This window comes from Sorex araneus, chromosome X (assembly GCF_027595985.1).
Source record: "Sorex araneus isolate mSorAra2 chromosome X, mSorAra2.pri, whole genome shotgun sequence".
NCBI classification, from domain to species: domain Eukaryota; kingdom Metazoa; phylum Chordata; class Mammalia; order Eulipotyphla; family Soricidae; genus Sorex; species Sorex araneus.
In genome coordinates this window covers 251,370,269-251,394,021 of record NC_073313.1, presented here as the reverse complement: position 1 = coordinate 251,394,021, position 23,753 = coordinate 251,370,269, and the positions used below count along the sequence as shown (strand labels likewise).

The window sequence follows — 23,753 nt, the reverse complement described above, 5'->3', positions numbered from 1 at the left end:
CAGAACTTTGCCCTAGTTCTGAGGGGGTGGGGGGAGGGGGGGAGAGTTTGACTCGATTGCCAGGAGTGACCCCCCCAAGTTCTTGCCAGTGTGCCACCCCCACCCCCCCAAAAAAAAGAAGCAAAGGGGCTGTAGAACAAGAGTGACATCTCGTTGTGCCTGCTTTGGACCTCAGCGCTCCGCTAAGCCACTGGGAACGAGTAAGAATTGTGAAATCTAACAGGACCCTTTCTCGGTCTCTTGCCCCCTGGCACGAGGGGGGTTCCCTGGAACAGCACCTGAAGAAGGCAGGGGAAGGCTCTGGAGGGGATGGGCTGCGGGCCCCTTCACGGGGGGTCCCCCACACCGCGCTTAGCCTCAGGACGGGACCCGGCAACCGAAGGAGACGAAGCGGTGAGCAGCAGAGGGCGGGCGGCCCGGCCTCCGGCTCAGAAGAGTCCATTTGCTTTCTTGAGGTTCTGTTGCTTCCACCGTGGCAGGGCAGAGAACGCTTCCGGGGACATCCCCAAGGCCTTGTTGAAATCCTCCACCGACAGGTGCGCCTGGAAGAAGACAGGCCCCGAGGGCAGAGGGTCACAGGGTCTGCGGGGTTTGCTCGGCGACTCACACAGGCGCTGCCCAGAAAGCAGATGTGCAGCGGCAGGACATAGGACAGAAGGAAGGGGACAGTTCCACAGGCAAGCGCCCGGGTCACGGTGCCAAGAGGCCAGGTGCGAGAGGCACCGGGTCTGGCTCTCACTAGCCCCGAAGTAGCACCACCTTGTCCTGGTCAGCGGCTGCTCCTTCGAGGCCTTAGTGTGCCTTCTCTAAATGGGAAGAATTTTTGGTTTCTCCTGGGGTGGGGGGGCAGGTGCTCAGGGATCACTCCTGGCAGAGCTCGGGCACCCTACATACGGGGTGCCGGGGGAGAACCCAGGCGTGCAATGCAAGCACCTAAACCGTGCACTCCCAGCCCCCACAGGGGAACTTTTTTTTTTTCCTCCCCCCAGAGGAACATCTTAAAGGTCAGTTTTGGCTTCTTGGTAAAGTTTTTGTACGGGGGTGGTTAGACTACATAGGACAGGGCATTGGGGTCCAGAGAGACATTCGAAGGAATGAGTAACACCAGGGAGATGGCAGAGTGGACACACAGCAAACACCCCTGGACCCGGCCCCGAGACCAGGGGTGGCCCTGGAGGCCCCCAGCACCCTAGGGTGGCCCCGGTTGCCCCAGTACTACAGGGTCCGGGCAGGATCCTTGGACCCCTGAGTTGAGCCAAGAGCCCATTAGCCAAGAACTGGTGGGGGGGAGGGGGAAGAGCCATGGGGCAGCAGGGAGGGGATCTGCCTTGCACACAGCCCTCCTGGGTTCGATTCCCGGCATCCACGAGTCCACCAGGAGTGATCCCGAGCACAGAGCCAGGAGTCAGCCCTGAGCACTCTTGGATGTGCTCCCCCCTCCCAAACTGCCCCTGGGGCCCCCAGATACCTCCTGAGAATGGCTTGGGAGGCCCCAAAAAATAAAATTAGCAATGCCTTGAGTTTCCTGTCAACGCGCTAGCTCGGGCACACAAGTGGGTGTTCCTGGCCCTGATTGGTCCTTGGGGTATGCAACAGGGGCCCCCCCAGGAATGGTGCCACCCGGGCCTGCTTCATGCTCTGGCTTTGCTGCTAACTTGCTGTGTCCTATGAAGCAAGCCTCTTGCCCTCCCTGAGCTCCCATTTTCCTGGGTGGAGAATGACCGTCTGCAGCAGGGAGCACCATCTGCAGCAGGGAGCACCGTCTGCAGCAGGCAGCAGTTCTGAGGTTCAAGGACAAGCCCCAACCAGGAAACCCCCATGGCAGATGCCCGGCAGCTCAGCCTCTGCAGGGTGACTCCGGGTGGGCTGTATCTCCCCGGCCTCCTCCTCCTCCTCCCCCTCAGGCTGACCCACCTCTTTCCGGCTGGGGTCCACCCCCTCGGGGAGATCCTCCAAGGCGACGTTCATCAACTGCTCCAGGGGGAAGACGGGCAGAGGCCCGGTATTGAGGCTGGTGTTAGCGTCGAACACATCTGGCTTAGGGTTTGTGATCTCCTGGGGAAGAAGAGCAAGTCACGGGTTACTTCAGCTGGCCCTTGGCGACCTCCCAGACAGCCTTTCTCGCTGAAGTCAGAGGGATCCCAGGACACCTCCTTCAAGAAGCCTTTCCTGGTTGGGCGTTGGAGACCCACCCTTCCTGCTGCCGCCCCCTTCCCTGGCTGGGACCAGGGAATAATCCAGGGGTCAGCTTACGTGCTGGACATGCAGCCAGCCCAGGTGTGATTTCGGGCACCTGCTGTACCTCCACATTCTCAAGTGCACCCCCAGACCCCCACATTCCCAGGAGCACCCCCAGGCCCCCACATTCCCAGAGCTCGGCGGCCCGACACCCACAGGGCACAAGCACCGTTGACATCCCTGGGTCCTGGCATAGAACCTCCAGCCCAGCTGGTGAAGGGTTGCCAGGGGGCGTGCCCCGGCCTGCTGAGCATCACTTGGGAGCCCCCCTGTCCCAAGGGAAAAGTGTGGCTTGGACAGCTGTGGGCAGCGGTGCCAGAGGGAGGGGCAAGGAAGCTTCCTCGCCATCTGCTCATTTCCCATGTGCTTGCTTGTTCGGGGCTTTTAGATTTGGGAGGGGTCACACCTGGCGATGCTCAGGGGTTACTCCCGGCTCTGCGCTCAGGAATCACTCCTGGCAGTGCTCAGGGGACCCGATCAGATGCCAGGGACCGAACCAGGGTCAGCCACGTGCAAGTCAAGCGCCCTCCCTGCTATGCCGTCACTCCCGCCCCTCTGTGTGCTTGTGGAGCTGCTCTGTGCTCTTGACCAATTTCTCCTGAGTCTTTTCTGTCTTTGGGGCTTCTGTGAAAGACTCTAATCTAGTTGCGTATCCCAGGTCTAGGATCACGAACTAAATAGGTTCCTCTGAGGGGCTGGAGTGATAGTGCAGCAGGTAAGGCACTTGCCTGGCATGTGGGAGACCCAGGTTTGATTCATAGCACCCTCTAGGGTCCCCCAAGCTCTGCCAAGGATGATTCCTGAGCGAAGAGCCAGGAGTAAGCCCTGAGCATTGCTGGTGTGGCCCAGAAACCAAATAAATAAATATGGTCCTTGGAACCCCTGAAAGATGGAAGGTGCTGCAGTCTTTCATGGCGGAGGAACCTCCGCATGCCCTTGCAGAAACAGCATTAATTCCTGATGTGCAGCTCATGGCTCAGGACATGAGGTGTAAACAGAGCGGCACCCTTTGTTAAAAGCACAGATGCTGGGAAGTGGCTCAAAGGGAGCCGCATGTGGGAACCCAGGGGTCCGTCCCCAGCACTGCCTGACAACACACAGCCCCCACTTGTTCCACTGTGAGTAGCCAAAGGGAAAAAAAAAAGAAAAGAAAAAAAGAAATATCTGAAACCCACACATGGGGAGCCGTTTACTAATGGTTCTTCTGGAATGGAGAAAAGGTTCTTGGCAGCAGTGAGTCAGCTGAGAATAAAGGGCCTGACGTAATGATGTGAAGCGGAGCTCGAGACCCAATCGGATTCTGAAACTTCACTGAATGCTGAGGGGCCAGAGAGAGAACTCCCAGGGCCGGAGCACATGCTGCGCAGGTCAGAGGCCTGGGTTGGACCCTAGCATGACATGGTCTAAGCACTGCCAGGAGTGACCCCCCCCCAAGGACAGAGTTGCGTGAGGCCCCCAGACAAACAAAAGCCCCTACAAAAGCTCCACCTAATTCGAAAGACCAGTCTGAGGCTGCAGAGATAGCACAGCGGGCAGGGTGCTTGCCTGGCACACAGCTGACCCGGGTTCGAGCCCCAGCATCCCATATGGTCCCCTGAGCCCTGCCAGGAGTAATTGCCACCAAAACAAAACAAACAAACACAAAAAAACCCTATGAAATTGATAAATAAAACCCAGAACCGCTGAGGTTGGGGTCTGGGCACCTGCAGCAAAGTTGCCGCCTGCCCCAGCTCCCCAGAAGCCAGACTTCAGGCACGATAGAATCTGCAAATCGGTTCTCCTCGGGCGCAGGGGAGACCAAACAGCTGGGGGTTCGCCCGCTGCCCACCAGCGTCTCCATGAGGAGCATGGCCGGCCGCAGTGACAGGCAGCAGAGCCCAGAGCCGTAGCACGCTTGTGTCACATGCGCAGACCCAGGTTCCAGGCGGACATCCCCTCTGGTTCCCCGAGCACCACCAGGAGTAATTCCTGAGTGCAGAGCCAGGAGTCATCCCCGTGCATCGCTAGGTATGTGCACCCCCCAAAAAAGAGAGAGGGGCTGGAGTGATAGCACAGCGGGGAGGGCGTTTGCCTTGCACGCGGCCGACCAGGGTTCGATTCCCAGCATCCCATATGGTCCCCTGAGCACTGCCAGGAGTAATTCCTGAGTGCAGAGCCAGGAGTAACCCCTGTGCACCGCTGGGTGTGACCCAAAAAGCAAAACAAAAACAAGAATGCAGCATCTCCCAGGAACTCTCTGTCCCCCCACCCCGAGTCGGACCAACCCGCTTCGGCTGGTCTCCAGCTACTCACCGCAGTGATCTGGCCCCAGTTTCCAGGGTTCCCGAGCTCCGCCTTCTGCTCCTCATAGGACTTGGTGTTCTGCAAAAAAAAAAAGGACCCGTTAGACCCCTGAGAGGAGCCCCAAGACCCTTCTTCAGGGGTGGACAGAGCCCAGCCAGGGCCCTGGTGAGGGAAAGGGGCTCAGGAGGAAGCCAGCAGGGGAGGGGCTCTGGAAAAGCGGGTGAATGGTGACGTCATACACTGACAAGCCAGGTGGGAGTGTTGCAGCCCACCCACCCAGGTCTTGAAGGGGCATGAGAGGAGTTTGTATTCTCCTGCCCTCCCATTTGTGAGTGAGTGAGGGGTTGAGATCCCCAGAACCACATGGTCCTCAGGACATGGGTGCAGAGTAGCCCCAAACACTGCCCAAACCCCACACCCCCCTAAAGTGACAGAACCCAACATTTGGGGCCCCGCCCAGTGTCCCAGCAGAAATCAGTTGGGGTTTAGTAAATTCTGTCCCTCCGCTCAGTACGGGCTTAATAATCTGAACTACACCCAGGAGTGCTCAGGACTTATTCCTGGCTCTGTGCTCAGCAATCACTCCTGGCAGAGCTTAATTGAGCCAGGATTGATCACGTGCAAGGCAAATGCCTTGACCCTGCACTGTCTCTCTAGCCTCAGCACCCCCCTTTTTTTTTCTTTAACAAAGCTATTTCTGGACAGCTTTTATAAATGTTTCATGGGGCACGGATCCCCATAAGCAGGAAAGCCAGAGTTGCCCCCACCCATGGGTCAGAAAGAAGCCCCTTCCCCCCAACCCCCAGCCTCCCAGCCCCCACCCAGGAGAGGGCAGGGCTCCGACCACTCACATCCCACTTGAAGGGGTCCCAGGCCATGAACCAGCCTGTGAAGGTGGGCGGCTCGTGGCCCTGCTTCACCACAATGATGGGGGTCTGAGGGTCGCGGCCACTGGGGTGGGTCTTGAGGTACTCCTGGACCGTGACAGCCGCATCGCGCTTCTCTTCCTCTTTGGCGTTCTTCCCGATCCAGAAGAAGACCTGGGGGCAGGCGGGGCGGGCTTAGTGCTCCCCACCTTCTGGGGTCCCCCAGGGTGCCCCCCACCCCCACTTGAGGCTCATCCGGGCTGGTGAGGAAGGGGCTCCTTGCACAAGCGCTGAGGGCTCTGCGAGTGTGCGAGTCCCAGCCCCTGGGGGCCGGGGAGGCGGCTCAGTGGGCTGAGCGCATGCTCGCTGCGACAGAGTCCCGGGTCCCCTCCCTGACACCCCCTGGTCACAGCAGTGGTTCTGGGAGTGAGCCTCAAGCACAGGGCCCGGAACAGCCCCGCTCCGCTCCGGGTGTGGCCCAGAAACTGACACAAAGTTTCAGAGCCTGCAGCCAACGGGTCTGCTGCCTGGGGAAGGAGAGGGAGAAGGTCCTGCCCGCCCGCTGAGCCCCTGCCCCCTGCTTCTTCCTCCTGGGGTTCCCTGGAGGTCCCTGGCCCTGGGGACCCACGTGGTGGCGGGAAGGCGTCCCCGGCCTCCTCGTGCTACCTGGTCCCACACGTCCAGCAGAAACACGTCATCCTCTTCCAGGTCGTCCTGGTTGAAGTCCGGGATCTCGGTGGCCAGGAAGCGGCCCGTCTGGTTGGAGCATTCGAAGAGCCGCGGGATGATGGACAGGTTTTCCTCCTGCAGTCTGCAACGGGGAGGCCACATTAGGGGGCGTGCGGCGGGGTGGGCTGAGAGCACATCACTCCCGCATGCCCCGCCCCGTGCAGAAGGCCCCCCGAGGAAAAGGCTTGATTTAAAATTTTTAAAATGCTTTTTAAATGGAATCATCGTGAGATACACAGGTACGGATCTGGTTTCAGTCACATACTCTTCCAACACCGGTGGCTTCACTGGTGTACACTTCCCACCACCAGTGTCCCCAGATTCCCTCCCGCCACCTCCACCCTCCACCTCGATGACAGACACTTTCTTCTTCTTTTTCCTCCTCTTCCTCCTCCTCCTCCTCTTCCTTCTTACTCCTCCTTCTCCTCCTCCTTCTCCTTTTTCTCCTCCTTCTCCTCCTTCTCTTACTCCTTCTCCTCCTTCTCCTTCTTACTCCTCCTACTCCTTCTCTTACTCTTCCTTCTCCTCCTCCTTCTCCTTTTTCTCCTCCTCCTCCTTCTCTTACTCCTTCTCCTCCTCCTCCTTCTTACTCCTCCTACTCCTTCTCTTATTCCTCCTTCTCCTCCTCCTTCTCCTTTTTCTCCTCCTTCTCCTTCTCTTACTCCTCCTCCTCCTTCTTCTTACTCCTCCTCCTCCTTCTCTTACTCCTCCTTCTCCTCCTCCTTCTCCTTTTTCTCCTCCTTCTCCTTCTCTTACTCCTCCTCCTCCTTCTTCTTACTCCTCCTCCTCCTTCTCTTACTCCTCCTCCTCTTTCTCTTACTCCTCCTCCTCCTTCTCTTACTCCTCCTCCTCCTTCTCCTCCTTCTCTTACTCCCCCTCCTCCCCCTCTTTTGTTCTCCTTCTCCTCCTCTTCCTCCTCTTCCTTCTTTTCCCTTTCCACCCCCTTTGGGCATTATGGTCTGCAATGCAGATTCTGAAAGGTCTTTACCTACTTTCAACACCCAGTTGAAACCCCACACACTTGTGACAAGCTTCCAACCACTGACCAGTCCTCCTGGCCCCTATTTTTCCTGGCCTTGGATAATAGTCTCATACTAATTTTATAAGTATCCCACAAATGAATGCAGTCATGCTGTATCTGTCCCTCTCCTCCTGACTCATTTCACTCAGCATGATACTTTCCATGTCTACCCATTTATAAGCAAATTTCATGATTACTTTTTTTTTTTTTTTTGCTTTTTGGGTCACACCCGGCGATGCACAAGGGCCACTCCTGGCTCTGTACTCAGGAATTACTCCTGGTGGTGCTCAGGGGACCATATGGGATGCTGGGATTTGAACCCAGGTTGGCCGCATGCAAGGCAAACGCCCTACCCGCTATGCTATCGCTCCAGCCCCATGATTACTTTTTTAATGAGTTTTTTTTTTTTTTTTCAGTTTTTTTGGCCACACCCCGTGATGCTCAGGACTCAATCCTGGGGATGCTCAGGGGACCATATGGGATGCTGGGGATCAAATCCTGGTTGATCACATGCAAGGCAAGAGCTGTACTATCTCTCTGGCCCCAGGAAAAGGCTTTCTTGGGCTTGCCCGAAGGTCCCACTCTCCCCTGGGTGGAGGCAGGAGAGCCCCCAGCTTTCCTGGCTGCACACCCTCCTAGCGGGGGGTTTGATGCTCTGTGCCTCCCGCCACATCTGCAAGCCATGCTGGTTGACTTTTGACTTTGCGGCTGGCAAACAAGGATCAAGGAGCTTTTAAAAAGCCCCTTGGAAGGGGACTGAAGCCGGGTGCTGAACAACTTTTTATTTTTTCTAGGTAGTGGGGAGGTGACACCCATCAGTGCTCAGGACTTACTCCTGGCTCTGAGGGAATCACTCCCGGCAGGGCTGGGATGGGGGGGACACATAGGGCCAGGTTGGCTGCGTGCAAGGCAAGTGCCCTCTCTTCTATACTATCTCTCTAGCCCATAGCCAGGTGTTTTTTGTTTTGTTTTTGTTTTTGTTTTTGCTTTTGTGGGTCACACCCGGCACTGCACAGGGGTTACTCCTGGCTCATGCAACCAGGAATTACTCCTGGCTTGGGAGACCATATGGGATGCTGGGAACTGAACCCGGGTCTGCCACATGCAAGGCAAACGCCCTACCCGCTGTGCTATCGCTCCAGCCCCTAGCCAGGTATTTTTTTGTTTTGTTTTGTTTTGTTTTGTTTTGTTTTGTTTTTGGGTCACACCCGGCGATGCACAGGGGTTACTCCTGGCTCAGTTACTCAGGAATCACTCCTGGCGGTGCTCGGGGGACCATATGGGATGCTGGGAACCGAACCCGGGTCGGCCATGTGCAAGGCAAACAAACGCCCTACCGCTGTGCTATCACTCCGGCCCCCAGCCAGGTATTTTTTGATTTGAGGACACACCCCTTGGTGCTCAGGGATCACTAAAAAATTAAATGCTTTGTGGGATGTGGTTAAAATCATTGGAAATGAAGTACAAGGCCTACGGGCTCAATCTAAGTTGCGATGTCTTTATAATTTTACTTGGATTTGTGTGACTAATATGAAATATGAGACTAAATACCCATGGGAATGGGTGAAGAAACATGTTACAGGGCTTTGGCATGATGCTAAGGAAAGTTTGGATCTTATGAATCTACATCAGGAAATTGTTAGTATGCAACAGGCACCTAAGATTACTGATTAAAGCATTGATCCTACAAAATTTTTGAAACGCCTTCCTTCCGATTTTACTCCTGGAAATTTGTTTAAATTACTTTATGGTGTTATTGGATTTGTGATATTATTGTGTTTTTTTTGTGATTTTTCTTCTACTTGTATTACTGCCTTGCTTACTCAGAAGACCAATGAAGAGCATCTTGCAGAGGAAGGCTCTTTGGCATCACAATGAGCTGCAAAAATTACCACCGCATTTTTAAAAATAAAAAACGGGGAGATGTGGGGAGATGCCTGCCTATGCAGGGTCCTAAAGTGGACATAGCCCTGGGGGCTGCCTCAAACGAGAGCCAAGAATACTTGGCACATGGGCTGGAGCAATAGCACAGCGGGTAGGGCGTTTGCCTTGCACGCGGCCGACCTGGGTTCAATTCCCAGCATCCCATATGGTCCCCTGAGCACCGCCAGGAGTAATTCCTGAGTGCAGAGCCAGGAGTGACCCCTATGCATCGCCAAGTGTGACCCAAAAAGCAAAATAAAAAAAAATACTTTGCACAGCTCTGTCCCGCCACCCCGAATAAGTGGAGTGGCCATTGTGTCGTCAAACTCAGCCCGTAGAGAAGTTAATAGTTCACTACTCAAAGTCTGCAAGGATGTTAATAAGAAATAGCTGTGCTCTGATTCTACGGAAATCACACCTACTGCAATTACGGGAAATCACGGAAATAACAATATTGTTTTTCTGCGTGTTATTGATTTAGGAACAAGTTGTTTGTCACTATACCACGTTCCTCACCTTTGTTATCATCATAAGCATGTGCTCTTTGTAACAGTCATGAGTAACTGTGAATGATGATTTTACCTGCCAAGTTCCTGATAGAGGTGTATAAAAGGCTGCCTGAAGTAAAGATCAAGGCTGCGGTTCCATCAGAACTCGGCCCTCTCAGCACTTGAATTGTCTCTTGAAGCCTCCCCTTCCCTCTCGACCGGTTCGACTGTTGGCTGGCCCAGCACCTGTGGTGCTCCAGGGACCCATGTCGTGCCAGGGATGGAATTTGGGGCTCCCACATGTCTGAGCCCTTTGAGGCTGCCCCCTGGTCCTGCATCTGGGGCTTGTGCCAGCAGTTAAGAGCAGGGGAGGATGGGCTCTGGCTTCTTTCCAAAGGACAGTCTGGCGGGTGGGGGGAACAGGGCGGGGGCACACCTGGCTGTGCTCAGGGATCACGCCTCACTATGCGGCGGGCACTATCTGGGATGCCAGGGAGTGAACCCAGGTCGGAAGAGCCTCACCTGCAGAACCACCTCTCCAGCCCTCCTCTGCTCATGAGCCCCAGTGCCAGGAAACCACGCCCCCCGTCCCCTGCCCCCAGGCCTGGGGACGCCAAGATCAATAGCACAGACAGGCCCTGTGCCCACAGATCGGCCCCTTACTCCATGCAGAGCCAGTGGCATCAGTCCACGCCAGCTCTGGGCCCGGCGGCGGCGGCCGGGACTCACCTCTTGCCGCTGGCATACGGGGCCTTCCCGCCCAGGGCCATCCAGAAGTTGGAGGGCTCCTGTCCTTCCGCCACCACTTGCTTCTCCATCCGGGAGATGGTGTCAGCCACCGTCTTGGCCATCTCCCGCTCGTCCCCGCTACAGCCCTGAGAAGGGGGGACGAGGCGGGTGCTGGAGGAGACGCCACTAGACCCTGCCCCACCTGCCAGCCCATTCGCAGCCCAGAGGGCCGGGGTTCAAGGAACTCCTAGATCCGGCGGTCACCTGGCTCAGGTACACAGCCACCCTGTCCTCTCTCCTCCCGCCCCTCAAAAAATGGCAGAGGGGACCAGAGAGGCTGCACGCCCCTTCCAAGGACACAGAAAGCACCGCCCCCAGCCCCCCCACAGTGCCACTCAGGGCAGCGGTCATCAATGAGGCAGCCAGGGGGCGTTCGGGACAGGCAGATGGACCAAGCCCAGCCCATGAAGGATGAACCGAGCGGACACAGGGCCAGCAGCTGGGAGTCCCGACCCAGGGTTCACAGCCCTGCACACACCTTCCCGCACCACAGGTAGCAGCAGGCCTGTGTCTTGAGGACGAAGACATCATTGGAGTTGAGGGAGGTCGCCTGGGCCGGGACCTCGATGGCTTTGGTGTTGTTGGAGTTGCTGCCCCGGATCTGGAACAGCCTGGTGGCGGGCTCAGGCTCCGTGTTGCCATCCCGGGACGTGCCTCCCTGCGGGGCGGGGACAGGAGGCAGGGAGTAGAGACGGAGGCGGCGGAGGTCAGGCCGGGGTCCGGCTGCCCCTCCAGCTGCTGAGTCATCCCTGTCACACCCGGCCCCCAAGGACCGACGCAATAGCGATAGTGTAGTGGGGGGAGTGTTTTGCCTTGTAGGCGGCCGAACCAGGTTCCATCCCCGGCACCCCAGATGGTCTCCTGAGCACCGCTAGGAGTGATTCCTAAGTGCAGAGCCAGGAGTAACCCCTGAGCACTGAGCTCATGAAGAAAGCATGAAGAAGGCCCCGGGTTGGAGCCCCCACACTGCAGGGTCATCTGAGAATTGCCAGGTGTGGGGTCCCCCTTCCAAAAAAGAAAAAAAAGAAAGAAAGAAACCCTTCAATTCAGCATTTCTCTGTTTCAAGTCCTTCCTCTGAGCTCGTCCTGACTTCCTGACTGCCCCTGGCCCGCACACCCTCATCCTGCCTCTGCTAAGGGACTCAGCTCACACTATGTGTGCTGTGGTATTAGTTAGTTGTGAGGGGCCACACCCGGTAATGGTGGGCAGGGGGTCAGGGGAGGAGGGCTCACAGAGTGCCAGGGATCAAACCTAGGGCTTAGGCTGCCCGGTGGTACTTGGACTCTTTTTTTTTTTTTTCTTTTTGGGTCACACCCGGCAATGCACAGGGGTTACTCCTGGCTCTGCACTCAGGAATTACCCCTGGCGGTGCTCAGGGGACCATATGGGATGCTGGGGATTGAAGCCAGGTCAGCCACGTACAAGGCAAACACCCTACCCGATGTGCTATCACTCCAGCCCTGGTACTTGGAGTCTTGAGGGCCATCCCATCCCGGGTGCTTGGAGGATGCTGTGATGCCAGGGATTGAAGCAGGATTGGGGACAGGCGAGGCATATACACCTGAGCCTGCTGTTACCTCTCAGGCCGTTACAGAGAGAGACAGAGCACAGAACAGCAGGTACAGCACTTGCCCTGCATGTGGCTGACCCGGGTGCAGAATCCCGTCACCCCTGCCAGGAGGGATTGCTGAGCACTGAGCCAGGAGCAAGCTCTGAGCACTGCCAAACGTGACCGCCAAACAAACCAACATTATAAATGCCCTTTTTGGTGGTGGTTGTTTGGCGAACCTCCCCGAGCAGTGCTTTAGAAGCAACGCCTGGCAGTGCTCAGGGGTCCACACGCAGTGCGGGATTCAGATAAAGGCTGCGGCTGCGGCCCACGCGGGCAAGCTCATTTCCCTCCACACTCTCTCTCCAGCCCAGATTTTTTTTTTAATTATATTTTCCATTATTTTTTTTTTACTGCCATCATTGACCCAATAGGCAAAAACCAAAATCTGCCAGTTTCTAAATTATTTGAAGCTTTTTGTTACTCTTCTACTGTCCATTGTGTTTCAAAATGCATTTTTTTTTAAATTTTTTTTGTTCATATGTGATTTTTTTTTTTTTTTGCTTTTTGGGTCCACCCAGCGATGCTCAGGGGTTACTCCTGGCTTTGCACTCAGGAATTACTCCTGGCGGTGCTTGGGGGGCCATATGGGATGCTGGGGATCGAACCCGGGTCGGCCGTGTGCAAGGCAAACGCCCTACCCGCTGTGCTATCGCTCCGGCCCCCTCAAAATGCATTTTTATATATTTATTAATAAAGTATCCAGCCCAGGTCCCTCTAGGAGAGCCCGGCAAGCTACCGAGAGTATCCCACCTGCACGGCAGAGCCTGGCAAGCTCCCCGTGGCATATTCGATATGCCACGGGGAGCTTGCCGTGTAACAAGTAACAAGTCTCACAATGGAGACGTTACTGGTGCCCACTCAAGCAAATCGATGAGCAATGGGATGACAGTGCTACAGTGTGATACAGTGATCCAGCCCAGTTTTTTTTTTTTTTTTGCTTTTTTTGGGTCACACCCGGCGATGCACAGGGGTTACTCCTGGCTCTGCACTCAGGAATCACTCCTGGCGGTGCTCAGGGAACCATATGGGATGCTGGGAATCGAACCTGGGTCGGCCGTGTGCAAGACAAACGCTCTACCCGCTGTGCTATCGCTCCAGCCCCCAGCCCAGATTTTTAAAGCACCGAATGACCATTTCTACGGCCACTTCCGGCCAGTGATAGAGCTGCAGGGGCCTCCCCTTAGGCCTCCCCGAGTCCAGTCCCTGCCCCACGCCCCGTGCAGCGCGTGTCACCACCTCACCTTATAGATGATCATTTGTCCTTTGAAGATGGCCATCAGGTGGGGGGGCTCCTTGCCCATGGGCACGCGGATCTGGACCGGCTCGTCGTTGTACTGCTGGTCCAGGTTGACGGCCTGGTAGGCCGAGGCTGCAATCTCGTCCTGGCTGGCCTCGCTGCCCTGGGGACGAGCAGAATGGAAGAGGGGACGTGGGGCCCCCGTCCCAGCCTGGGCAGGCCCGGCAACCATCCAGCCCCACGTCTGACCAGGAGCCAAAGGCATCTGTCCCCCCCACCACCCAACGCTACCCTGGACCCACCCAAGGCCCACTGGCTCGCCCACCTCACTTCTGTTTTGGGGGGAGTTGGGGTCACACTCGGCGACTCCGGGTGGTGCTCAGGGGACCATAGCAAACGCCGGGGATTGAATTCGGGTTGGTCACGTGCAAGACAAGCACCTTACCCGCCACACTGTCACTCTGGCCCCTTGCTTGGGGATACACCCGGTGGTACTCAGGGCTCACTCCTGGCTCTGCTCCCAGGATCCCTCCTGACGGGTACCCGCGCCCTCCTCGCTGGACTGTCACTCCAGCCCTCCACCTCACTTCTGATCCCACCCCAGGCCAATCCCTGTCCATCCGCAGCCTGACCCAGGCCCCAGCCCTTTCTCAGGGACATGCCAGGGCCCCCACAGCACTCACACCCCAGCTCCCCCTAACTCCCTCCCAGCCACACAGAGAAATAGTCAGAGCAGGGCCTGGAGCAATAGCACAGCCGGAAAGGCACTTGCCTTGCATGCAGCCAACCTGGGTTCGATTCCCAGCATCCCTAGGGTCCCCTGAGCACTGCCAGGAGTAATTCCTGAGCGCACAGTTGGAAGTAACCCCTGAGCATTGCTGGGTACGACCCCCACAAAAAAAAATTTTTTTTTTTAATTAAAAAACAGAGGGGGGCTGGAGTGATAGGACAGCGGGTAGGGAGTTTGCCTTGCACGCGGCCGACCCAGGTTTGATCCCCAGCATCCCATATGGTCCCCTGAGCACTGCCAGGGGTGATTCCTGAGTGCATGAGCCAGGAGTGACCCCTGTGCATCACTGGGTGTGACCCAAAAAGCAAAAAAAAAAAAAAAAACAGAGGGGGCTAGAGGGATAGCACAGTGGGTAGGGCATTTGCCTTGCAAGTGGTGGACCCGGGTTCTATTCCCGGCATCCCATATGGTCCCCCGAGCACCGCCAGGGGTAATTCCTGAGTGCAGAGCCAGGAGTAACCCCTGTGCATCACCGGGTGTGACCCCAAAAAAGCAAAAAAACCAAAACCAAAACCAAAACAGTCAGAGCAGGCTTTCACCAGGGAAATGGAAAAGAGGGTTCACCCCCCACGGGCAGGGTCGGGGCGCTGGCCGGGCGGCCCTGACCTGCCAGATGTAGAGCAGGTAGTGCTTCCTTTCGCCGATGAGGTAGGTGTAGAGCAGCAGGTAGCAGTCGCCCCCGTAAAAGTGGCCCCTCCACTTGGTGTCCACAGGCACCAGCTCCAGGTTCTCGATGCGCCAGATCTGGGGCGGGAGAGCGGGCCACGGTGAGGCCCAGGGTGGGCTGCACGGGCCACGCCCCCCGCCCCCGCCCGCGGCCCGGGGCCTCGCCGCCTCCTACCTGCACGTCCCCACTGCCGTCGTCCACCATCTTCTGCTGCGCGGCCACCTGCGGCTGCACGTGCATGGACGCCGCGTCGAACTTCACCTGCTCCACCTTAGCTGCGGGGGGAGGGGAAGGGGGGGTCTCAGAGCAGCCCCGCCCCGGGTGGGAGCCGGAGGTCGCGGCCACAGCAGCAGTCCTCAGGGGCTCCTGGCTTGCGTTTAGGGGCTTGCCCCGAGGACCATGGCTGCTGGGCTGGAGCACGGGGCTCCCTCCCTCTGTCTGTGGAACCCTCTCCCCATCCCCTTCCCTGGAGCTGTCGTTCTTGGACCCACTTTATGTGGACAATGTCAAGACCAGATGGTCCTGGCCACCCCGCCAGAGTGGCAGGCTGACAGGACTCTGCCTGCAGGCCGAGCTGGGCCAGAGCCCCCGCAGAGGTCCGCGGGCGAGGCTGTAGCCTTGTCCGAATCCCTTTCAAGACTGGCCTCAGGCCCATGACGGGCGCATTCCTGAGCCTCCCGGGCCTCTCCACGCTCCACACATGGACACAGCACACTCAGGCACACACGTAAAGGCGGACCTGCACACAGACACGTGTGTATATACAGGCAGACATGCATACGTAAGGTGACTACAACAGCTCCAGGCTCGGGGGGCAGGGAGGAGAGGGGACAGGGCTCCACAGACTGGGAGGGAGGGAGCCCCAAGTTCCAGCCAAGCAGCCATAGTTCTCGGGGCAAGCCCCCAAATGCAAGCCAGGAGCAGCCCCTGAGAATACATGCACATACAGTCAGATACACACACATACATACAAGACACACACATACAAGTGAACATGCACTCATATATAGGTGGACACATACAGGTGAACATGCACACACATACGAGTGAACACACACATACAAGCAGACATGCACAAACAGGCAGACACACACATACATACAAATGGACATGCACACATACAAGCAGACATGTACACATGCAAGCGGACATGCACTCATATGGGTGGACAGACATACATGTGGACATGCACACACAGAAGCAGACATGCACACATACAAGCAGACATGTATACATATACAGGCATGTATATGTAGACATACACACATATACATGTATACATACACATATATAGGTGGACATGCATTCACACAGGCAGACATACGCACACATACAGGCAGATGTGAACACACACAAACATGAATATGTACTCATACACATGACATGCATGAAGACAAACACAAACATGCACACGTAATCCACAGATACACTCACATACATGCAAGTGCGCATTTATGCACACATATGCATACACGTGTTACTGACAAGCATGTGTGTGCACACACACACACACACACACACACAGAGTCTCTGCCTGGCTCCCAGCTTCCCAAGCAAACAGGGCCTGAAAGTGGCTGGTGTGGAGGGAGTGAGGTGTCCCTGTTCTGAGTCAGCCTGTCCCCGCCCCGCCGCCCAGAGCCAGGACACAGATGCCACGTCAGGGAAGGCAGGGGTCTGTCCTAAGCACTCAGGCACTTACCCACGGAGCCCACAGTGTGGGTTTTGCCCAGGCCCGCGGTCCGGTTGGGCACCGTCCATTTCTGGAAGAGCTGCTGGAACACGGCCGACTCGGCACCATCATTCTGCACCTCCACCTGCGTGCTGGGCGGGTACTGCTTTGCCTTGATAAAGTGCTGGGGAGAGAGGGGGCACTCAGACCGAACCCCTCCCGACAGCCCACCCCCACGGCCGACCAAAGCCACTGTAACCCAATCAGACACCACCCACTGCAAACCTCCCTCTGAGCCATGCCTGAACCTGAACCCCACCTGGCTCAAGGCTGACACCCCAGCCCTGCTCCCCTGCCAACGCCAGGGTCAAACTTGATCCCACCTCAATCTAAGCCTGGCCCCAACCTCCATACCCAACCTTAAACCCAACCCGCCTAGCCAACACTGACCCCAGGTCAGCTGAGGGTTATGGCTCCAGCCCCAAGCCCCAACCATGACCCTAGACTCTGACTTGGCTTCTCATGGTCCCAAATGCCCTTTGGGTAGAATCTGCCCCTCCCTTGAACTGCTACCTCCCTTGAATGCAGTTTAAATGTAGGTGGACAGGAGTCTAGACCAGGAGGCCCCCACAGCTAGCTGGTAATTAACTCCCTGTTGTGCAAAGAACCCCAGAAGGCTACAGAGGAGAGGGCTCAGGCACTGAACCCCACCCACAATGCCAGCTGGACTGGGCAGAAGCCACCCCAGTCCTCTTAGTCCATGCCCTCCCGCTCCAGGCCCCGCCCACAACTCGACCCTGCCCACCACCTTCCAGGCCCCGCCCCATCCCTAGACCACGCCCTTCCCTCCAGGCCCCACCCCATCCAGGGTCACACCCACCATCTCCCAGACCCCGCCCCATCCTGGCCCCACCCTCCTCCAGACCACGCCCCACCATTAGGCCACACCCTCCCTGCCCAGACCACGCCCTCCCGCTCCAGGCCACGCCTCCACGGCATGCCCACCAGCGCCTGGTTCATGGCCTCCTTCCTCTCCTGGTTGTTGGCTTTCTTCCCCTTCCACACGAAGATCTTCAGGCCTCCCTGGTCCAGGATGTAACAGTCCTAGGAGCAGAGAGAAAGACGGGCGAGAGCCTGAGCGGGCTGGCCGAACTGTATAGCCTTCCAGACCCCCCTTCCTTCACACGCTCGCCCACCCTTAGCCTCTGGCCCGGCCCCTCCCCTTGCAAAGCGGTGCCAGGGCGTAGCAGGGTGGACCTGGCCCCCGGGGGCCCCACCAGAGCCCTCACCTCATGCTTGAGCAGGTCTTGCGTAAGGGGCCTCGTGGCGACTTCTCGGACCACCAGCTTTCCCTCCGCGTCGGACACGCTGCCAGACAAAGGCACCGAGACATGGATAAGGGCGGGGTGGGGCGTCCCGGGCCCCTGCGCCACCCCCATCGCCCGACACTCACTGGTACAGCTTGAGGTTGGCCTTGATCGCGGGCTCCACCACCGTGTCGGGGACGGCGGCCTTCAGCTCCCGCCGCGGGCCCAGCACGTGCAGCATCACCTCCATCAGCTGCGGGGTGGCTTTCTCGTTGTCGCCCTCCACCACGCCCACGTACGTGCGCCCTCCGCGCTCCTGGTCCCGGATCTCCTTGGCCAGGGTCATGCCCTGCAGAGGGCCAGGAGTTGCGCCCATGGAGGCCGGCAGGCAGAGCTTCCGCACCCCGCCCGCCCGGAGCACCCCAGCACCCCGAAGCGATCCGAAGGGGTGAGCCTCCAGCCCTGCTCCCCCTCTAGGTGGCTTCGAAGGTCAGCGAGGGGAGCACGGCTGGCAACGCCTGGCCTCCAGGCTTGGGGAGGGCCCCGGGGAGCTGGGCCTCGGGCTTGGACCGAACAGGGAAGGTGGGATTTCACAGCGCAGCGCTGGCCACCAGAGCAAGCCCCGGAGTTCAGGGTTCCTGGGGGTTCTGCCTGATCCATGCGGGCTGGCTGCGCACACAACATGCACAGGGTCCCAGCGGCATCACATGCGCGTGTATACACACACATACACACAGAGCAGTCATCCAGGTCCTCATACCACAGGCTCACACGCTCAAGGCAAAGAAGTCACCTGTGCAGGGTCTGAGAGATAGTACAGCGGATAGAGCAGCCCCGCCTGGGTTCCATGCCCTGCACACCACCTGCCTCCCCTCCCCGCCCCCCCCCCCCCAGCCCCACCCGGAGTGATCCCTGAGCGCAGAGCCAGGTGTAAGCCCTGAGCACAGCTGAGTGTGGCCTAAAAAAAACAAACAAAAGCAATTCACATGTGCTCACCGGCTCAGAGCACAGCCTCTTACACACATGCAGGCAAGCACGTAACCCTCCCTCGTGTACCCGCACGCACGCACGCGCGCGCGCACTCTCCCCTACTGACCCTCAGACACCCAGTTCCCAGCCCTTTACCAAGGCTCCTCTGTCCCCTCCCGCGCCCTGGATGAGCCAGCACGGGCTCTGCACACAATCGAGGGCCCAGACCTGTCCCCACCCTCTCAGTTATCCAGCATTCTCGAGACCGCCTTTGAAGACCACCCAAACTGAACTCTTGACCCTCCACCCCAACCTTGGCTTCCTGGTGCTTCCCTTCTCAGTACCCGGGTCCCGTCTGTCCCCACAAGTTGTCAAGCCCAATGCTTTGAGTTCTGCCCCCACCCTCCAACTTCAGCCTTCACCCAACCCCCACATGCAGTAAATCCTAAGAATGGACTCCCCACCTCCCCCAGTTCTCACCGGGAGGACATACACCCCTCCTCACCTTTGCCATTCAGAAATCAGAATAAGGGCCAGAAAGACAGTAGTACAGCCAGCAGGCAGGGCGCTTGCCTTACATGTGACTGACCCGGGTTCAACCCCCACACCCGGTATGACGCCTTGAGCCCCGCCAGGAGTGAGCCCTGAGCACAGAAGTCAGGATAAGCTCCCGGGCACTGAGAACACCCCAGCTCCTTCCCCGGCCCCTCCACCCCCCTGGGCACTCTCCTCTCCAAGCCCCCAAATTTCATTCTTCGACTTTGCTGCCAGGGCCCCCCACCAGCCACTTGCGTTGGTCAATCCCCCACCTCCTCAACTTCTTCCTCCCCAAGAGCCCTGGGTCCCTTCCTCTCCACCCCTCACTTCTGTTCATGTGTGTCCCCCGGGGTCAGCTCTGCCATTCCATTCACCCCGGGACCCCCAAGTCCACGGCACAGCAGGACGCCCCCAGTGTCTGGCAGCAACCACGAAGATGCTGAAGGATTCCACAACACATGCGTCTCCCTGACCCCCACGTCAGGGCGCAGCCCCGACGTCAGTGGGCGCAGGGCTGCCGAAACGGGGCTGGTCACAGAGGGGCAGAGGTCTGGCCTGTTGCACTGGCAGAGAGGAGCAGGTGGGGCGGCTGGGGCTGGGGGAGATCCCGGGAGCGGCTTACCCGGAGTCTCTCCATCCGGTTGCTCTCAGGCCCGTTCCACTGGACAATCAGCTTGCCCAGGTCCAGCAGAAACACGTCCCCGCGGTTGAAACTCTTCCAGGACATCTCCACCTACAGTGCCACGGAAAAGGCGCACCTGGCTCTCAGATGTGCTCTGTCGTCTGGGCCTGTCCCCCTTCCCGAGGCCAGTGCCCTGGTACCAACCTCTCCAGCCACCACGTTCCTCTTGCCCTTGACGTGCAGCAGCCGCTGGACATTGTAAGAGTTGGTCTCCACGTGCTTCATACCAGACGCCACGCCGCCTTTGCGGATCCTGGGGAGAGAGCCCCGCTGAATCCAGGGGGAGTCGGGGGTGTGGCAGGCCCAGGCCCCTCCCACCTGGCCCTCTCCAGCCCCATTGGAGGCGTTGAGACGCTGGGCGGTGCCTACAGTGTCCACTCTCAACGTCATGGACATGCAAGGTCATTCTTCCTTTTCTTTTTTCTTTCTTTCTTTCTTTATTTGCTTTTTGGGTCACACCCGGGGATGCACAGGGGTTTCTCCTGGCTCTGCACTCAGGAATTACTCCTGGCGGTGCTCGCGGGACCATATGGGATGCTGGGAATTGAACCTGGTAGCGTGCAAGGCAAACGCCTTGACTGCTGTGCTATCCCTCCAGCGCCAAGGTCATTCTTTCTGCTGCCTGGGATTGACCCCAGGCTGCCCGTGTGCAAGGCAAGTGCCCTACCCCGTGCACTATCACTCCGGCCCCCACCCTGACCTCTTAGCACATCCAAGCAGCCAGGGTTGTATTCATAGTACCGACATGACAGAATTCAGACTGACGTCTCTGGGCAGCACTCAGAGGGGGACCCAGGACACAGGAAGTCCACTGTGAGTCCCCTTAGGCTGTCCCCCACAGCCTCGGGTTACCTTCCCTGCCCAGTCTGCCCCGCTCCCAGCCCCGGTGCCCCTCCTTACACCAGGCCCTGCTTGAAGTAGCCACGGAAGGTCTCGCTCTCATTGCCCTGGACCTCGCGGTGCTGGACAGCCCGTCCCTTCAGAAAGTCGTCCATCTGCGTGGTGTAGATGGCCGCCGCGCCCTGCTCATCCTGGGACGAGGCCTGGCCGACCCAGAAGTGGATGTCATAGGACAGGGTGCTGCCCGTCTTGTGGATCTAAGGAGACAAGGCAGGGGGAGCTGGACCTCTCACAGTCCCGATTCCCGGAGACCCAGACCCAAGTGCTCCGCTCACTGCTTGCCTCCGAGAAGCTCTGGGGCCGTGACCCCAACAGCACAACGGGCCACCAGAGGCCTGAGGTGACTAGGAGCCCGCCAGCAAGGGTCGAGACGGTCACAGAAATTCCATCTAGGACTTGTAGGAGTTGTTTCCACGTGCTTCATACTAGACGCCCCGCCTGGGGCTCTGTTTCCCACTGGTGAGCAGGAGTCAGACTTTTACATATATGTATATTTGGGGTTTGTGTGTGTGTGTGTGTGTGTGTGTGTGTGTGTGTGTGTGTATGTGTTGCTGAGGAGAGAACTCAGGGCCTCATACATGTGAGAATGTGAGACAAGGGCTCTACTGCTGAGTCATATCTCCAGCCCCCAAGTTTTATTTTATTTGGGCTGGAGCGATAGCACAGCGGGTAGGGCATTTGCTTTGCACACAGCCGATCCGGGTTCGATTCCTCCATCCCTCTCAGAGAGCCCGGCAAGCTACTGAGAGTATCCCGCCCGCACGACAGAGCCTGGCAAGCTATCCGTGGCGTATTCGGTATGCCAAAAACAGTAACAACAAGTCTCACAAATGGAGACGTTACTGGTGCCCGCTCGAGCAAATCGATGAGCAATGGGATGACAGTGACATTTATTATTTATTTATTTATTTATTTATTGCTTTTTGGGTCACACCTGGCAATGCACAGGGGTTACCCCTGGCATAATTCTGCACTCAGGAATTATTCCTGGCGGTGCTCAGGGGACCATATAGGATGCTGGGAATGGAACCCAGGTCGGCCACGTGCAAGGCAAACGCCCTACCCACTGTGATATCACTTCAGCCCCCCAGGTTTTATTTTTATTTGATGTTTTTGGTAGTAGTAGTGGGGGAACATTTGGTGAGCTCAGCACCCAATGGTGCTCAGCGATCACTCCTGGCAGGGCTCTGGGAACATTGTGTGTGCTGGGCATCTAATCCCAGTCGGTCACACATAAGGCCAGGGTCTCACCCCCTGTCCTAGCTCTCTGGCCCTGAGAGTTTTATTTTTCAATTAATTATTATTTTTTTTAATTGTGGGAACACCCAGTGATGCTCAGGGTGTGTCCCTTGTCAGGGACCATATGTGGTGCCCGGGATCAGATGGGGTCGGTCTCAGGAGAGGCAAGTGCCTTCCCCCCTGTACTGTCTCTCTGACCCTCGATGAAGCGCCTGCTCCAGTCCTTGAGCTAGCTCTCTGGACTCTATCAATTTATTTTTAGACAAATAAATGTGGTCTTGGGGCCACACCCAGCAGTGCTCAGGGCTTGCTCCTGGCTCTGCATCCAGGGACCATTCCTGTCTGTACTTGGGAGACCACAAAAGGTGCCAAGGATCAAAGCAGGTCAGCCATGCACAAGGCAAATGCCCTACCCACTGTACTATCACTCACTACCTCTCTATTTCCATTTGATTTTTTAAAAATTTTTGGCAGGGAGCTGGGGGGTGGTCACACCCAGTGGTGCCCAGGGGCTACTCCTGGCTCTGCAGCCAGGAATTACTCCTGGCAATGATGGGGGACCACATGGGATGCTGAGAGAGAATTCCTAGGTCAATCAAGTGCAAGGAAAGCACTCTACACTCTATATGATCTCTCTGGCCCCCAATTCACATCCGTTGGTTTGTTTGGGGGCCATATCTAGCAATGCTAAAGAGTTACTCCTGGCTTTGCACACAGAAAGTGCTCTTGGTGGGACCCTATGGGATGCTGAGGATCGAACCTGTGTTGGCCACTTGCAAGGTGAATGCCCAACCTGCTTTACTATCCCTCCGGGGCCCCTATTTCTTTTTTTTTTTTGCTTTTTGGGTCACACCCGGCGATGCACCAGGGTTACTCCTGCCTCTGCACTCAGGAATTACCCCTGGCGGTGCTCAGGGGACCATATGGGATGCTGGGAATCGAACCGGGGTCGGCCACGTGCAAGGCAAATGCCCTACCCGCTGTGCTATCACTCCAGCCCCCCTATTTCCATTTTAAAGGAAAGGGCTGGGTTGAGGTGGCAGGGGAGAGCAGAATATTCAGGGTTCAAACTCTACCTTTTTTTTTTCAATGGTATTTGAAGAGAGTCGGGGAAAGTTCGAGGCGTGAATAGTCTGGGTGTTACCGGGGTGTGAGTGTAACTCTGGGGTTTAGAGGTATAGACTTAGCGGGACACCAGCTCGCAGATTCAGACGCTTCCCCTGCTGCCCTTCTTGGGGGGCTGCCACCTTAGCTAGGGGCTCAGCTCCCTGCACCTCTGACCTCGCAGAGCTCCTGCCAGCTGGGGTGGCCCCAGTAAGCCCCTGTAAGCCACTGTCTCCCCGATCCCCAGCCTCTGGCTCCCCCGCCGAGCCCACAGCGGGCCTCTCTGTCGATGACCCTCACTCACGGCCAGGACGATGTAGCAGTCCCCATCGAAGAAGCTGCCGAAGGTGCTCGAGGGCACCGGAACCATCTGCATGGCCTGGAGGTGGGGGAAGTAAGAGAGGGGAGGATCAGAGGATCAGGAACCTGGACAGTCACCCCCCTTGGGACAAGAAGGAGACGGGAGGAGGGGAGGGGAGGAGCGAGAGGAGAGGGCAGAGGATGGAGAACAGATTGATGGGTTTGGGGGACACACGAAGGGCAGGACTGGGGACCCCAGGGCGCCTCCCCGCCTCCCCGAGTCTGGGTTCCCCCCCCCCCGCCCTGTCCCCAGTCTCACCTCGATTCTCCATATCTGCAGCCCGGGGCTGGTGATGTTGAGGGAACCTTTTACTTGGGCGCTCAGTTTGGTCATGACGCCGA

At 57.5% G+C, this 23,753-nt stretch overlaps 1 protein-coding gene across 1 annotated transcript; it reads right to left on the bottom strand.

The window, feature by feature from the left end:
* Positions 1 to 428: 428 nt before the first annotated feature.
* VIL1 (villin 1) lies at positions 429 to 23,745 on the bottom strand. Its single transcript, XM_055123179.1, has 19 exons — positions 23,671 to 23,745; positions 23,356 to 23,430; positions 20,709 to 20,905; positions 19,953 to 20,061; positions 19,749 to 19,859; positions 17,767 to 17,969; positions 17,603 to 17,681; positions 17,319 to 17,417; positions 16,344 to 16,497; positions 14,819 to 14,919; positions 14,584 to 14,721; positions 13,192 to 13,350; positions 10,816 to 10,995; positions 10,278 to 10,423; positions 6,054 to 6,198; positions 5,373 to 5,561; positions 4,531 to 4,599; positions 1,915 to 2,055; positions 429 to 542 (listed from the first exon to the last, which is right to left on the bottom strand). The coding sequence occupies exons 1-19, from the start codon at positions 23,743 to 23,745 to the stop codon at positions 429 to 431; spliced, it is 2,484 nt and encodes an 827-aa protein (XP_054979154.1).
* Positions 23,746 to 23,753: the final 8 nt, after the last annotated feature.

Coding starts and splice junctions, on each gene's coding strand:
- VIL1 (XM_055123179.1), bottom strand. CDS start 23,745: ATGACCAAACTGAGCGCCCAAGTAAAAGGTTCCCTCAACATCACCAGC. Junction 19,860..19,952: donor GGAACGTGGTGGCTGGAGAG/GTTGGTACCAGG, acceptor GTGGCACTGTAG/GTGGAGATGTCCTGGAAGAG. Junction 543..1,914: donor TGGACCCCAGCCGGAAAGAG/GTGGGTCAGCCT, acceptor GTCTTCTTCCAG/GCGCACCTGTCGGTGGAGGA.